Source organism: Ranitomeya imitator, chromosome 8 (assembly GCF_032444005.1).
Source record: "Ranitomeya imitator isolate aRanImi1 chromosome 8, aRanImi1.pri, whole genome shotgun sequence".
Lineage (NCBI taxonomy): Eukaryota > Metazoa > Chordata > Amphibia > Anura > Dendrobatidae > Ranitomeya > Ranitomeya imitator.
In genome coordinates, this window is record NC_091289.1 from 120,106,310 (window position 1) to 120,124,664 (window position 18,355).

The window sequence follows — 18,355 nt, forward strand, 5'->3', positions numbered from 1 at the left end:
CAGTCAGTATGTTACATACTGATAGGGAAAATAGATTGTGAGCCCCATCGGGGACAGAGATAATAATGTGTGTAAAGTGCTGTGGAATATGTTAGCGCTATATAAAAATAAAGAATATTTAAATTGCATAAGTGCTTGTGTGGGAGAGGGGGCACCAAACATAATTCTTGCCCCGAGTGCCAAATTCCTAGATACAGCTCTGCTCCCTTCAACTCAAGGTTATGTACTCACATGGCAGATTTCTGATATATAAATGCATGGGGCAGAAATCAAGCTTCTGAATGAGATTTATTACAATTCCATGCTCCTGGCTGAGGATAGAGCCCCTGTAAATCTATTAAATGAATCTCTGCCAAGAATCTGCACTATGCAAACTCACTCTAAAGTTAGAATTCCCCCCACGTTTCAACAATGAATCAGCAAATGTAAAATAACCCAATAAAGTAACCAGACAAGGACTAGTGATTTAGCCCTATTATGTTCTCATATCCAAGCAGAGCAGAACAAAGGTCGGGCGGAGACGGGGGAACTTTCACTTTCACTTTCGCTTTGCACTCGGCTCCAGCAAAGCTCTGACTTCAGCATGGAGGTAAAAATGTTCCTAACTTGAAATGTTTTTTTCTTGGCATTCACAGAGTGGCCGGAGAGCATTGATTCATGACATGACACCAGATTTACGTGTCTTCTTTCCTGCACATTGTTTGTAGAGCAGGAGGAACACAGCCCTGCACAGGTCTGGTCTCTGCCCCGTCTGTTTGCAGCCTGCTGGACATAACCAGGTGGTTTAGGGACCATCCCCACTGAGATGGCTTTTACGTTTGTTTTTTTATTTAAAAAAAAGTTAGCTGGGTACATTATGTTTTCTACATGTTACTATCCATTTATCTACTGCGCTTGGCCGATGCGTTGTGTTTTTATTCTATGTTTATATATTTACATTGAAGCACCAAAGGGTAAATGATGATGTTATCCGGTTATCAGGGAAGCACAGACTCTGCTATGGAATTTTGAGATAATAGAAGAACTATTACAGAGAGCATATTTTTCTCTACATGTCCCGCATTACACAGAAAACCTAATTATTTGTTTGGTGACTATGTAAAAAGCCTAATATTACCCTCTGGGACCTATCTTCAGGCTGCTCTCTATTATTATTACCCGGTGAGTCAGGCCCTCATAGTAAAAAACATAAATATTAGCACCAACTAAACAGGCCCATATCTGTAAAACCATATGGCGCATTTAAAAACAAAAAAAACTACCCAAGGGAGCGCCAGGGATAAATAATACTAAACACTGAGGCTATGTGCCCATGTTGCAGAATGTTTGCAGAATTTTCCGGATAAAAACCGGACTCCTTTCGCAGGAAATCCACTCTCGTTTTTTTTTCCGGAGTGTCCCAATACAATAATATAGCAGCAAATCCGCCGAAATTCCACAAAATTAATGAACATGCTGCGTTTTCTTCCACGGCATGGGCACGACAATGCGGAATTCCATTAAAAATAATGGGAAGCGTTTTTTAAGCGTTTTCACCGCAAAAAAAAGGGACGGACTAAACTGCATATTGGGATGATGGGATGATGGGATGATTGGCTGCAATACTAGACTCCACCACTAGATGGCAGCACATTTTACAAATGCAGCCCAGGAAATGAACTTCTTGCAAGAAGGGAATTCAATGGAAATACTTAAATGAATCAGAACATCCACAGGGCTGGATTAAAGTTTAATAATAGAACCAGGGAAAAAAAGATTGTAACTATATGGGATTATGTGTAGAATATCGGGTTACACACGCCTGGTGATATATCTCATCAACATCTCATAGGACTATGGGTATATCTATTGATCTGTATGGGGATTATGGGTGAAATATCACAAATACACATGCCCAGGAACATACTTCATCTACTTCTGATAGGAATATGGGTATAATTATTGTTCTGTATGGGGATTATGGGTGAAATATCACAAATACACATGACCAGGAACATACTTCATCTACTTCTGATAGGAATATGGGTATAATTATTGTTCTGTATGGGGATTATGGGTGAAATATCACAAATACACATGCTCAGGAACATACTTCATCTACTTCTGATAGGAATATGGGTATAATTATTGTTCTGTATGGGGATTATGGGTGAAATATCACAAATACACATGCCCAGGAACATACTTCATCTACTTCTGATAGGAATATGGGTATATCTATTGATCTGTATGGGGATTATGGGTGAAATATCACAAATACACATGCTCAGGAACATACTTCATCTACTTCTGATAGGAATATGGGTATATCTATTGATCTGTATGGGGATTATGGGTGAAATATCACAAATACACATGCCCAGGAACATACTTCATCTACTTCTGATAGGAATATGGGTATATCTATTGTTCTGTATGGGGATTATGGGTGAAATATCACAAATACACATGCTCAGGAACATACTTCATCTACTTCTGATAGGAATATGGGTATATCTATTGATCTGTATGGGGATTATGGGTGAAATATCACAAATACACATGCTCAGGAACATACTTCATCTACTTCTGATAGGAATATGGGTATATCTATTGATCTGTATGGGGATTATGGGTGAAATATCACAAATACACATGCCCAGGAACATACTTCATCTACTTCTGATAGGAATATGGGTATATTTATTGTTCTGTATGGGGATTATGGGTGAAATATCACAAATTCACATGCCCAGGAACATACTTCATCTACTTCTGATAGGAATATGTGTATATCTATTGATCTGTATGGGGATTATGGGTGAAATATCACAAATACACATGCCCAGGAACATACTTCATCTACTTCTGATAGGAATATGGGTATAATTATTGTTCTGTATGGGGATTATGGGTGAAATATCACAAATACACATGCCCAGGAACATATTTCATCTACTTCTGATAGGAATATGGGTATATTTATTGTTCTGTATGGGGATTATGGGTGAAATATCACAAATTCACATGCCCAGGAACATACTTCATCTACTTCTGATAGGAATATGAGTATAATTATTGTTCTGTATGGGGATTATGGGTGAAATATCACAAATACACATGCCCAGGAACATAGTTCATCTACTTCTGATAGGAATATGGGTATATTTATTGTTCTGTATGGGGATTATGGGTGAAATATCACAAATTCACATGCCCAGGAACATACTTCATCTACTTCTGATAGGAATATGAGTATAATTATTGTTCTGTATGGGGATTATGGGTGAAATATTACAAATATACATGCTCAGGAACATACTTCATCTACTTCTGATAGGAATATGGGTATAATTATTGTTCTGTATGGGGATTATGGGTGAAATATCACAAATACACATGCCCAGGAACATACTTCATCTACTTCTGATAAGAATATGTGTATATCTATTGATCTGTATGGGGATTATGGGTGAAATATCACAAATACACATGCCCAGGAACATATTTCATCTACTTCTGATAGGAATATGAGTATAATTATTGATCTGTATGGGGATTATGGGTGGAATATCACAAATACACATGCCCAGGAACATATTTCATCTACTTCTGATAGGAATATGAGTATAATTATTGATCTGTATGGGGATTATGGGTGGAATATCACAAATACACATGCCCAGGAACATATTTCATCTACTTCTGATAGGAATATGGGTATAATTATTGATCTGTATGGGGATTATGGGTGGAATATCACAAATACACATGCCCAGGAACATATTTCATCTACTTCTGATAGGAATATGGGTATATTTATTGTTCTGTATGGGGATTATGGGTGGAATATCACAAATACACATGCCCAGGAACATACTTCATCTACTTCTGATAGGAATATGGGTATAATTATTGATCTGTATGGGGATTATGGGTGGAATATCACAAATACACATGCCCAGGAACATATTTCATCTACTTCTGATAGGAATATGGGTATAATTATTGATCTGTATGGGGATTATGGGTGGAATATCACAAATACACATGCCCAGGAACATATTTCATCTACTTCTGATAGGAATATGGGTATAATTATTGATCTGTATGGGGATTATGGGTGGAATATCACAAATACACATGCCCAGGAACATATTTCATCTACTTCTGATAGGAATATGAGTATAATTATTGATCTGTATGGGGATTATGGGTGGAATATCACAAATACACATGCCCAGGAACATATTTCATCTACTTCTGATAGGAATATGGGTATAATTATTGATCTGTATGGGGATTATGGGTGGAATATCACAAATACACATGCCCAGGAACATATTTCATCTACTTCTGATAGGAATATGAGTATAATTATTGATCTGTATGGGGATTATGGGTGGAATATCACAAATACACATGCCCAGGAACATATTTCATCTACTTCTGATAGGAATATGGGTATAATTATTGATCTGTATGGGGATTATGGGTGGAATATCACAAATACACATGCCCAGGAACATATTTCATCTACTTCTGATAGGAATATGGGTATATTTATTGTTCTGTATGGGGATTATGGGTGAAATATCACAAATACACATGCTCATGAACATACTTCATCTACTTCTGATAGGAATATGGGTATAATTATTGTTCTGCATGGGGATTATGGGTGAAATATCACAAATTCACATGCCCAGGAACATATTTCATCTACTTCTGATAGGAATATGGGTATATCTATTGTTCTGTATGGGGATTATGGGTGAAATATCACAAATACACATGCCCAGGAACATACTTCATCTACTTCTGATAGGAATATGGGTATATCTATTGATCTGTATGGGGATTATGGGTGGAATATCACAAATACACATGCCCAGGAACATACTTCATCTACTTCTGATAGGAATATGGGTATATCTATTGTTCTGTATGGGGATTATGGGTGAAATATCACAAATTCACATGCCAAGGAACATACTTCATCTACTTCTGATAGGAATATGGGTATATCTATTGTTCTGTATGGGGATTATGGGTGAAATATTACAAATATACATGCTCAGGAACATACTTCATCTACTTCTGATAGGAATATGGGTATAATTATTGTTCTGTATGGGGATTATGGGTGAAATATCACAAATACACATGCCCAGGAACATACTTCATCTACTTCTGATAGGAATATGGGTATATTTATTGTTCTGTATGGGGATTATGGGTGAAATATCACAAATTCACATGCCCAGGAACATACTTCATCTACTTCTGATAGGAATATGTGTATATCTATTGATCTGTATGGGGATTATGGGTGAAATATCACAAATACACATGCCCAGGAACATACTTCATCTACTTTTGATAGGAATATGGGTATAATTATTGTTCTGTATGGGGATTATGGGTGAAATATCACAAATACACATGCCCAGGAACATATTTCATCTACTTCTGATAGGAATATGGGTATATTTATTGTTCTGTATGGGGATTATGGGTGAAATATCACAAATTCACATGCCCAGGAACATACTTCATCTACTTCTGATAGGAATATGAGTATAATTATTGTTCTGTATGGGGATTATGGGTGAAATATCACAAATACACATGCCCAGGAACATATTTCATCTACTTCTGATAGGAATATGGGTATAATTATTGTTCTGTATGGGGATTATGGGTGAAATATCACAAATACACATGCCCAGGAACATAGTTCATCTACTTCTGATAGGAATATGGGTATATTTATTGTTCTGTATGGGGATTATGGGTGAAATATCACAAATTCACATGCCCAGGAACATACTTCATCTACTTCTGATAGGAATATGAGTATAATTATTGTTCTGTATGGGGATTATGGGTGAAATATTACAAATATACATGCTCAGGAACATACTTCATCTACTTCTGATAGGAATATGGGTATAATTATTGTTCTGTATGGGGATTATGGGTGAAATATCACAAATACACATGCCCAGGAACATACTTCATCTACTTCTGATAGGAATATGTGTATATCTATTGATCTGTATGGGGATTATGGGTGAAATATCACAAATACACATGCCCAGGAACATACTTCATCTACTTCTGATAGGAATATGGGTATAATTATTGTTCTGTATGGGGATTATGGGTGAAATATCACAAATTCACATGCCCAGGAACATATTTCATCTTCTTCTGATAGGAATATGGGTATATCTATTGATCTGTATGGGGATTATGGGTGAAATATCACAAATACACATGCTCAGGAACATACTTCATCTACTTCTGATAGGAATATGGGTATAATTATTGTTCTGTATGGGGATTATGAGTGAAATATCACAAATACACATGCCCAGGAACATACTTCATCTACTTCTGATAGGAATATGGGTATAATTATTGTTCTGTATGGGGATTATGGGTGAAATATCACAAATACTCATGCCCAGGAACATACTTCATCTACTTCTGATAGGAATATGTGTATATCTATTGATCTGTATGGGGATTATGGGTGAAATATCACAAATACACATGCTCAGGAACATATTTCATCTTCTTCTGATAGGAATATGGGTATAATTATTGTTCTGTATGGGGATTATGGGTGAAATATCACAAATACACATGCTCATGAACATACTTCATCTACTTCTGATAGTAATATGGGTATAATGGTTCTTTGTGGGTATTATAGGTGATATATCATGAATACACATGCCCAGTGTCATATTCGATCAATTCCTGGTAAGAACACGTATGTGTACAATTATTGTTTTATATGTTGATTGTTGGTAAAATATGATAAAACATTTCATTAACTTCCGGTAAGAATATGGGTATATTTATTATTCTATATGGGGTTATGGTCAGAATGCTATGGATATACAGATCCTGTAACCTATTTGCATCTGACAGGATTACATGTCCATTGACTTCTCCCACCCCTGGGAGATGTGAGTCCTGGCATCCTAGGTCTTTGACCCAGTGTTCCCACCTCCTTATTAGGCCGGCCATGTCATAGAGATGAGCAGTCTTGCACCATACTTCTTGCTTATATACCTACTAGCTATTGAACCCGTTCTACGCCCGGGTGGCGAGCATTTATATTGGTATATGGTCTCCATCCTGGTATGTGCTGCTCCATCCTGTGTCCCCATCCTGTCATGTGCTGCTCCATCCTGCGTCCCCATTCTGTCATGTGCTGCTCCATCCTGCATCCCCATCCTGTCATGTGCTGCTCACATCCTGCGCCACCATTGTATTATATGCCCCCGTATGCTGCTGCCATATAAAAAAGCAGTGGAGCTGGAGTGTGTCTTCAAGAAAATGGCGCCAGAAATCGCGGACTGCGCATGTGCCGATTCCGGCAGCAGGAGGAGCAAGACAATGGCGCCGGAAATGCCGTAAGTAAAAACTTACTGTGCCATGAGGCTGTGGCACTTCATGCCACAGCAATTTGTTACTTACGGAATTTCTGGCGCCATTGTCTTGCTCCTCCTGGTGCCGGAATCGGCGCCTGCGCAGTCGGCGTTTTCCGACGCATTTTTTTTTGTAGACACACTGCTGTGTGTCTTCAAGAAAATGGCGCCGTAAAGCGCGGACTGCACAGGCGCCGATTCCGGCACCAGGAGGAGCAAGACAATGGCGCCGGAAATGCCGTAAGTAAAAACTTACTGTGCCGACAGACATACGGCGCCCCCGTGCTCCCGACCCCCTGCTCTCGACGGAATCTATAATAGACGGCGCCCCCGTGCTCCCGACCCTGCTCTCGGCAGCATTTTCTATAATGTAACGCTAGGAGCGTCGCGCCTGCGCAGTCTATTAAGGCTTTGGACAGAGTGACGCTCCCAGCGTTATATTATAGATATTATTCTCAATACATTGTTCTTTATAGGATGTTGGATCTTTTGCAGGATTTTATTGGTTACTTAGGTTTGTTGACATCAATAACTTTTAATGGAGATATATAGAATTTTTTTAAAATAACTTTTAATAAAATAATAGGTTTTATCTTAACAAAAATATTTTGAAATGGAACATGTATTTTAGTGTATACTGGTTTCTAGGTTAATACAAAGGCCATCATAACAAATCCAACAAAATAGCTTCCATGGAACAATAAATGATCCTGCTTATGTTCACATGTCTGATATAGGACTCGGTATTGCTTCTTCGTCAGTAGGCAAGGCATAATTGAATCTTATGTGCCTGTTTTCCATCAAGCTTCACTTGAATGGGAATGGAAACTTTCATATTGTTCCCCGCTATACCGTGCAGATTTTTTTTTTGTTTGTGTGGCTGTTTCTGTGCTGCCACTATCATCCTCTGCTGTGCTTCGGAAACCCAGGTCTAGTGCGTGGCATATTTCCTTCTACTTCAAGAGAATTCTTACCTCTGCCGGAACACTCATGTGGAGGGGTGGACATCAGAGGAGGATGATGTCTGCCTGACATAGGTCACAGACATCATCCTCCCTCTCCACTGCAATAGGGATTGGCGGTGGGCAGACCTACCCTCCCCTCTCCCTCTGCCCTCACTGCCTCCCTGATTGCACAGTTTAGCTGTGCCACCATCAAAAAGTCCTATGTTCAGCACATTCGTTCCTGATGTACAGAACACACATTATGCCAATTCAGAGCATTTATATTCTCTTTACTGTATTTTATGGGCACTTTTTGAAAATAATGAAAGTCTAAAGCGCCCATAAAATACAAATTACTTGTAAAATTCTGGATTCCAAGCGAAAAATATCAATCTTCCTTGTTTTTGATCTGTTTAAAGAGTCAGTGTACTTTTTACTTGTCATTTTCAGCTCCGTGCCGTCCTCCAGATGCTTTTTGGACCCACGATGCCGGGTCTCCTCATGCTCCTTCACCGCTTCTGACCCGCCGCAGGTCTGGAGTCCGGTCTCAGCACTGCGTTCCAACAATTCAGAAAAATCGGAGCGCAGCACTGAGACCGTGTGCCTGATTGGCTGGCTGCTCGCAGGAGTTTGCAGCTAGGCAATCAGGATCGCTGTATTAACGCTGGCACTTCCGTGTAATGTGACACAGCTTGCTAAGCGCTGATACAGGATCCGGGATCTTCAGCGGGTCAGAAGCGGGTGAAAGAGCGCGAGGAGACCTGGCACCGCTGGACTGAGGAGGATCTGGAGGACAGAGCGGACCTGAAAAAGAAAAGTTAGTAAAAAGGACAGTAACTCTTTAAAAAGTAAGTCCACATTAAAATATAAAGGTTTTTTTTAAAAATATCAAGTCTTTCACTGTAAACAAAATGGCAATAACATTTTGCACTAGTTTCTTTTACATTGTAAACATAGGAAATATTTTGGTGGTCGGCCCATCGGTCCCGCACACTTCTGGTGATACCAATTTCGACACATTACACACAGGATCTGTTTTTCTTCATGATAAATGTCACCTGTGCAATCGCAAGAGCTGCAAAATGTCCACCCTTCTGAATTGCTGTAGCGGGATGCAAGAGTACTTATTTCCTGCTCTGTTTCCTTTTCAATTATTTTGATCATTGATGGGCTGTAGGTCTTCATTTTCTCAGCCACAATTTTTTGTTGTGGTGTTTGTTTGTAGCTGAAATGTGAGTAATTAACTTCCCTAATCTTGGTCTGTATCCACCTTCTAACATTATTGCTGTCAAACCAATGAACATATTTAATACCATTACATATCACATATGAATTTAGTATGACATGCACTCCACAGTCATATGAATTATTCTGTTTTGGGCAGTCGGCGCTCACAATAAAAGTCCATTCATCTTCAAAAAACTCCACTGAGGAGCATAGAGAGTGGATGCCATAGAGAATTGTTTTGAGAACAGCACAGTGTATGTTGTATTTGGAGATCATAGAGTCCATTATTGTCACTGTTTTAGATTTTAGGCCTGCTAAAGCCAGAAACCAGTGGAAACCTCGTCCGTATAAAGTGAGGTCACTGTTTATTGGAAATAGCAAAATGTCATAGTTTAACATTGCTAATGAATCAGCAAATCTTAAAAAAGATGCGTGTCCTCCATTACTAATAGCATTGAAATAATGTGGAGGAACAGTCAAACAACCACTGGAAATTCCAGATTCCTTAACCAACTGTATTATGGCACTGTCTATTACTTCTCCTTCAAGCCAGGCCTTTGGTTTTAGACATAGTGTCAGACTGTCAATTAGGTCTACTGGTTGATCCCAAGGCTTTCTGTCTATAAAGCTATCAGACTTTCTTGGTGTGCTTTCATACTTTGGAGATTGTACTACAATATTCTCATCAGTTAATTCTTTAAACGTGAAACTTTCACAGGAAAACGGTGACACTGGTTGGTTATCAATTTGTTTGTGTGAACTGGCAGACTGGTCTTGAGTATTCTCTATTAACTGCATAACTGTAGGTATCAAGATTGCATGAGATGCATTTGCTACATTCTCCTCTAGGTTTTTTTGTTTAAGATTTGGCTGTGAAGAGTTTGGCTGAGTTGCCTTCTCGGAATCTGGTGCAGCCTCAGTTTCATAGTCATAATCTCTCTTTCTTGCCTTTTTACGTCCTGATTTTCCATCTTTCCGACGTTGTCGTTTCCTCAAAGTGGAAAGATTATAAGTGAAATTATCTGGGATAAAAATTCCACATGCCTTTTGGACTGCTATTAAATGGAAACACAGTCCAGAGCTATTACAGGAACATTGAGATTTTCGTGACAAGCACACTGAATGGACATCATTTTTAAATGGACTCTTAACAACAAACACCTGTAGTTGCCCATTTAAAGAAACTAAATTGTTCTCAATGCATAAGTTTGCAATAGCTGTCTGTGTCATTCTGTTAGTGGATTCTTTTTTAAGGCTGGGAACAATTGTGGAATTTTCTGATTTCACCTTCTCAACAATTTTCTCAACTGGTATATATAATGGGAATTGTGTGTGCTCATTGGGGACTTTCTGCAATTTCTTGAATGTTGCTTTCAAGTGATACATTCCTAGACTATAGTAAGCCCTTTGGAACTCATAAACATAAAACAATTGTAAATGGAGTAAGCACAATAGAAGGCAGTCCAAAGACAATTCTTTCCAATCTGTTGCGTTTTTCAATATTTTGTTCATGCTTTCACTTACATTATTTGTTGACCCTTTATCTTGAAATGCAGCAAACTTCTTAGTATAGAACCTGCTTGCAAATTTGAATATGTGTTCATGCAAATTATGCTCAAAATATTCAGCGAACGAGTGCGACCACAGTATTTTAAACTCTTCATATTTGTTCCTCCATTCTTCTTCACTTTCAGAATCTTTAAGCTGTTCTACATGATCCTTCAATACCTTTATGTCATCGTTTTTTCCTCTAGCAGACTTCACCCAATATTCAATATCTCTCAAAATGTGATTTTCACATAACACAAGTGAAATCGATTGTGCCACTTTCTTCACAGCATTAAGAATTCCTTTTTCACGATCAGTCACAAATGGAATAGTTTTGATGTCTTTTAGATTTAACTGATTAACAAGTTCTCCAATGAAGAGTTCATGGTATTTTTGAAACTTCCTTTCATGAACCATAAAAGCTACTGGAAATATTGGATTATTCTCCAACATTGTATTTCTCATAACAAAAGTTGACATGTAGAAATCACCAAGGTTAAAGGTGGTGTCATAGGCAAACATTTGTTCTATTTCAATGTCTTGTAAGGCACTTTTTATTAACTCTTTTCCAAAATCCAATAACTCTTTTGACCACGCAAATACCACAAGATCTGGATATATTGTGACATGTCTTACAAAATCTGTTTGTTCTGCCAGCTGTATTGTACTAAAAATTTCATCTTTACCAATTTTGCGTCTTATAATTTCTGAATAGCGAGCATTCTGTACTTGTTTTAGATTTCTTGGGCGATTTACAGCTGCTCTTCCATCATCTCCTCCTGCAGATGCCTCACTATGCAATTTTGAGTATGTGTTTTTTGGAACACTGGAGTAATGTTGTCTACATTTTAGTAATAGCGATGGAGTGGATGGTATGAACATACGGTTAGATTTTGAATTTCCATGAGGGGTTGGAAGATTTACAGAATGATCTCCAAGATATTGTATAACTTTTATATGTTTGTGTGGCCCAGTCATGTATTGCCATACCTGGGAAAAAATGAAATCGAATGTTAAACAAACATCTTTTTGAGATGAGAACTAAAGAGACCTAGTAAAACATTGTCCTAAGTTATTTTGCACATTCAAAATGCTATGCATGTTGTGTTGATCAAATGATAACAGTCCGTTTAAAGGGTTTGGCCCAACTATTGGGACTTTTGGGGAGGGCTGCCCAGTCGCCCCAGCAGCCTAATGATGCATGTTGCAGTGTGGTGCCAGCTCCCGCCACCGCAGCGTGAACCACAGAAGTCCCGGCGCGCGTTCACCCTGAACGTGGTGGATGGATGACCACCGCTAGGGGGAACGCGACTGTGTACCTGAGCTCATGGGAGACTAAATCTCCCATAAGTGCTCGTGGTCATGGCACACATGGCGCATGTGTGGATATAGCCATGGCTATAGACACACATGCGCTGCAGCGAGCTATAGCCAAGAATGCTGGCCAGGGTGTGCGCTAGTGCTCATGTCTGGCCAGCCCAGTTATAGAACAACAGGACATATACCTGGGTGATGCAAATAGCATCGCTCTAGGGGCGTCCTGCGTGAGCCCCCCCAGCGGCCACCAGGACATAGGAAGCATATTACAAAAAGTAATATGCTGCTGTGTTCTGTATAATGAGGGGGGATCTTTAAGTTGGTCCTACCCCTTTAAGTCTATTGGATTTGAATTTGTGTTTGACAGTAGCAAAAAGGACAAATGGTCCCGCTCAGCGCTCCGACTTTTCTGGTGGTGCATGGAGCGCTGTGTCGGGACTTAACCAGGTCAAGAAGAGAGTGAAGGAGCCGTCGGGGACCAGGAGAAGCTAATCGAGATGTGATAATCGTGCCGCCGTGGGTCGGAATCCGGCAGGTAAGTTTAACCTATACTTCCTCTTTAACAAGACCTACGGCTGCCATGTGAGTTTCATGGACGGCCATGAATTTAATTGCGGGTATATGTGTTTCTGCAAGACCATGTAAATGGCACTTTCAGTGTTCACAGTATGTTAAACAGCCACAATCCGTTATCTGTGGTCGTAGCCGTTTGCAGGTGTGTCAGCTTTCACAGTAGACAAGCACCATGCATGTACACAGCACATACAGACACCAGAAAAAAGATGTGTGTATATATACAGCTGATGTCAGGAAGGTGTTAAATATGAAAACATAAAAATACTGTATCGTTTGACAGTAAACTACAATTGCTCTTATTGCTGTACCTGCTTTCTGAATGTCAGTAGGTACTGTTTACCTTTGCCATTTGGATCCTTTAAAGCAAAATACCTATAAAAGGAGTATTTACAAAATTAGTTGTAGTACACAATATAAACTTTTGACATTCACAGTATAAATGGTAAGAAACATAAATTTACTTCAGGTCAAAATTGTACTGTCTTGTATTCATTTACTTTTTCATTTACCTGCAGCGCATATCACATATGCACTCTGCAGCCGGCCTAAAGGTGTCGGCTCCTCCGATGCAGCAGCGCTGAGAGGGTGCTCGCTATTGTCTGGTTGATAAGTCATGCTTGATTGACACAGCAATCAGCCAATAGCCTTCTCAGCGATGCTCCCATGCATGAAACCATGTCGGGTCGGCTCCAGAGCATCGCACTGGGACCCAAAGCTGCAGATAAGAGGGGAGAAAACAGTGTATTCTCCTATACTAAGGTTAGTAGAATACACGGTTTCCAGGGGTCGGGGAACAGTTGCAGCACATTGCTGCAATAAAAATTTTGCATTCAGTTGCTCTTTAACCCCTTCCCGACATCCGCCGTACATGTACGGTGTATTTTGACCAGACCAATGGACAGCCACCGTACATGTACGGCGGAGTGCTTCTCCGGTCCCCGCACGCGATCGCACGGGGACCGGAGGGGGGCGACGGTACCTACGGTACCGTCGGGGTCCTCGCCTGCCGAGAATCACAGTCTCTGTGCTTCCCTGCAGCTACGAGCGCTGCTATTGGCTGGGGCTGCTCAGGCGTACTTTCACGAGCAGATCTGGCAACTCGGGGTACGATTTAAGAAACCGCTGAACCACGAGGTTAAGCACCTGAGCCAGGCATGGTACGTGTGTGATCTCACCTAGCCTCAGAGCCGCCACCAGGTTACAGCCATTGTCACACACGACCATGCCGGGATGTAGGTTCAGCGGTCTCAGCCACAGATCTACCTGCTCTTTCACAGCTGTCCACAACTCACAAGCAGTGTGAGGATTATCACCTAAGCTTATGAGTTTCAGCACAGCCTGTTGCCACTTGGCGGAGGCAGTACTGCAGTGCTTCCAGCTTGTAACTGATGTGGTGCTATCTGAGATGGAGGCTGAACATGAGGAGGAGGAGGATGATGCGCAGGAGCTATACACTGTGGGGGCAACTATGACTGACATAGGGCCCGCAATCCTCGGTGTGGGGAGGACGTGTTCTGTCCCAAGGTCTGACTGGGTCCCGGCTTCCACTATGTTTACCCAGTGTGCCGTCAGAGAGAAGTACTGTCCCTGGCCACAAGCACTTGGCCACGTGTCCGTTGTCAGGTGGACTCTCCCAGCAACTGTGTTGTTGAGGGCACGGCAGATGCTTTGGGACACGTGCTTGTGTAGTGCGGGGATGGCACACCGGGCAAAATAGTGTCGGCTGGGGACCGAGTACCGAGGGACGGCCACCGCCATAAGATTGCGGAAGGATTCCGTCTCCACCAGCCTAAAAGGCTGCATTTCCAATGCAAGCAGTAGTGAAATGTGCAAATTTAGGACTGTGGCCTGTGGAGCGTTAGCTGCGAATTTCCGCTTTCGTTCAAAGGTCTGGGATATGGACAATTGAACGCTGCGGTAGGATGTGGACATTGATGCTGTTTCTTGAGAAATTGCCATAACAAGTGAAGACTGAGAGGAGGGGGCATCTTTACATGCAGTATGGACAGGGGATTGCCTTGCACACACAACAGGGGGTTCTATTGCACGCACAACAGTGGAAGAAGCAGGGGTTACACCAGATGGAAAAAGGGTAAGAAAAAGGAGATTAGAACTGTGGAAGAGGAAAACCACAGTTCTATTTCTCTGGCCTACACCCGACTCTTTTACACAATCAGAACAATCAGGGAGAAACTATTACTGTTTTTCTTTACGTAAAAAATACCAAAACCTGAATAATAGAGATTTTTTTTTACCGTGGAAGAGCAAAACCACAGTTATTGTTTACTGGTGTATACCAGAGTTTTTTACATATATAGATTTGCAGCTGAACAGTGAGCGACACACTCAAACTGTGTTTTTTACCCTTCGCCATGACAGCACCCACTGGAGAGATAGGGATCCGCCCCAAGGAACAGGAAACCTACAGAGACATAAAAGGGGGCGGTCCCCCTCTCCTCAGTTTAGGTTTCCTGTTCCCAGGGGACAGGATCGCTGGATTCCCCAAAAGAAAACCTACAACCATACCTGGGCCACAAGCATCCGCCTGTGCGGTCTCTGCGGGAACGGCAGGGGATGCGGTCCTGAAGCAGCGTCGGGGGAGACTCCGTTAGACGGCTCCCCCCTCGTCTGGCCGGCATGTGGGATGGCTGGATCCATAGGGGCTGGCCGAATCCCGGTGCGACGCTGCGGGAGTGCGGCCGAAGGAGGCGCTGGACGCGGACTGGCTTATACGAGCTCCGCGGTTCGTGGCTCTGCAGCAGCGGCAGCCGGCACACCGCTCCCAGCTGCAGCCGGAATAATGGCGGCCGCACATGCGCGGAGCGGTGGAAGATTCCCCTGGCTAACCCGGAGGTAATGGTATACTTCCGGGTCACTCACACAGCGGTGAGGGGAAGCGCGGTTCGCGCATGCGCAGTACACCGCTGTGTGGGGCTGAATAGAAGAAAAAAAAAAAATCCGGATCTTGGCTTATAAGAAGGGGATTGTTGCAAACGCACAGGCGATGCAACATGTTGTCCCCAAGCAAGACGGTGGACCCAGCAGGGGAGCCACCCAGCAGGAGGTCCTCGGATGCCAGCCGCAGAAGCGAAGCCTCAGATTCCAGATCCAGGAAGGCGCTTCAGCAACCTGATTCGGTACCGTACAGCTTCACTGGGTGAGTGTTAAAACCCCTCTGCCTATAAAGCTGACACACTTTCCCTCAAATCTTTTTCACCCAGGCCAAAAAGAGACAAAAATCTAAGCACAAACAGTGTGCATTATGTGACGAGCCTCTCCCAGATGCCCACCCCAAAAAACTCTGCAACCAGTGTATCACCGAAACAATGCAGAGTCCATCTATGTCAGTTACGGATATACGGGCCATAATTAGGGAAGAGTTGCAGGCCATTACACAAGCCAGTGCACCCCCTAAAAAATCCAGTAAAGACAAGGCTGGATCCAGCTCTGAGTCCGATGAGGAAGGCTTCATCCACTCAGACTACTCACATTCATCATCCTCTTCCTCCACACAATCTGACATCGGAGGTCGAGCTTGTTTTCCCCTTGATGGGGTTGACAACCTGGTAAAATCCATCAGGAATACGATAGGTTGTGAGGATACAAAAGACGACCAAACTGCACAAGACATCATGTTTGCAGGGTTGGCAGAGAGGAAGAGAAGAGCCTTCCCAGTAATTCATGCCGTTAAGGCACTAATAAGGAGGGAATGGGAAAAACAGGACCAGAGGGGTTTTCTCCGATCAGCCTCCAAAAGGAAATACCCCTTTAGTGACGAGGAATTAAATATATGGACCAAAATTCCTAAAGTGGACGCAGCTGTGTCCTCCACTTCTAAACAGTCAGCCTTACCAGTCGAGGATGCAGGCCTACTTTCTGATCCTCTAGATCGAAAAGCAGAGTCGTCACTGAAAAGGTCATGGGAAGCTTCCACGGGCATATTTAAGCCAACGATTGCCAGCACGTGCACAGCTAGATCCATGCTTGTTTGGATCGACCAGTTAGATCAACAGATTGAGCATGGGATCTCCAGACAAAAATTGCGGGATGCACTGCCATTAATTAGAGGAGCAGCAGCATTCATGGCCGATGCGTCAGCCGACTCTCTACGCCTCGCAGCAAGGTCAGCAGGCCTAGTGAATAATGCCAGACGTGCGTTGTGGATGAAGAGTTGGAAGGGGGATACACATTCGAAAGCTAAGATTTGTGGTATCCCGTGTGAGGGTGAGTTTCTGTTTGGAAAAGCTTTAGATGATATCCTCAAAAAAGCAAAAGAGAGGAAAAAAGCCTTCCCTGACCCCCCGATTCCTTTCTATAGGAAGACCTTTAGGAGAAGACCGTTCGGGAAAAGAACGCAAAATGAAAGACCATCACGGTGGGCCACAAAAGAGGGAAAACAGAGTGGCACTATATTTAAAGGGCCCCCCTTCCGTAGAGACAACAAATATTAATGTACCAGTTACCCCAGTAGGGGGCAGGTTAAAATTTTTCTTTCCCCAATGGCGAAAGATTACGTCAAAGTCCTGGGTTCTGAATATTATTAAAGAAGGAATGAAAATAGAATTTCTCCAAATTCCCCATAATTCTTTTGTTTTAACAAACCTTTCCTCACCAGTTCAACCAAGGGCCCTTGAACTGGAAATCCAAAATCTCATAGTAAAAAATGTCTTAGTTAGGGTGCCAAAGGGACAAGAGGGTAGAGGGTTCTACTCTCTGTTATTTTTAATCCCTAAACCCGATGGTTCCTTTAGAACAATTATAAATCTTAAAAAACTCAATACGTTTATTAAAAATTATACGTTTAAAATGGAATCTATTAGATCTGCCATTAAACTCCTCTATCCAAATTGTAAAATGGGCGGCATTGATTTAAAAGATGCCTACTACCATCTCCCTATTCACAGCAGATATCAAAAATACTTAAGAGTGGCGGTAACTCTTGAGGGGGAGATTCATCATTTCCAATACACAGCCATGACCTTTGGTCTCTCCACAGCTCCAAGGATTTTCACCAAAGTTATGTTAGAAGTGATGGCCTACCTCCGCCAAAAAGACACCTTAATCATACCCTATTTGGATGATTTTTTAGTAGTTGGAAATTCGTCTGTTCAGTGTGCTGAGCGGTTAGCTGACACTGTCTCATCCCTAAAAAACCTGGACTGGATCATCAACTATGAAAAGTCCAGACTCATCCCACTTTCTCTCCAGACATTCCTAGGTTTCATTTTAGACTCCACAAAACAAAGGTGTCTACTCCCACAAGTAAAGGTATCACTAATGGAGGAGAAAGTAGCGGCGGCCATTCAAAAACACCAG

General features: G+C 41.7%; 1 protein-coding gene across 6 annotated transcripts in view; it reads left to right on the forward strand.

Moving 5' to 3' along the window:
• Positions 1-467: 467 nt before the first annotated feature.
• The window catches only part of LOC138647928 (uncharacterized), a 223,022-nt gene continuing 205,134 nt past the window's right edge, over positions 468-18,355 (forward strand). For all 6 annotated transcript variants that reach the window (XM_069737300.1, XM_069737301.1, XM_069737304.1 and 3 more), the window contains exon 1: positions 468-589. In XM_069737300.1, the coding sequence (XP_069593401.1) occupies positions 584-589 (6 nt within the window). In that variant the 5' untranslated portion in view covers positions 468-583. The remainder of the gene's footprint in view (positions 590-18,355) is intronic.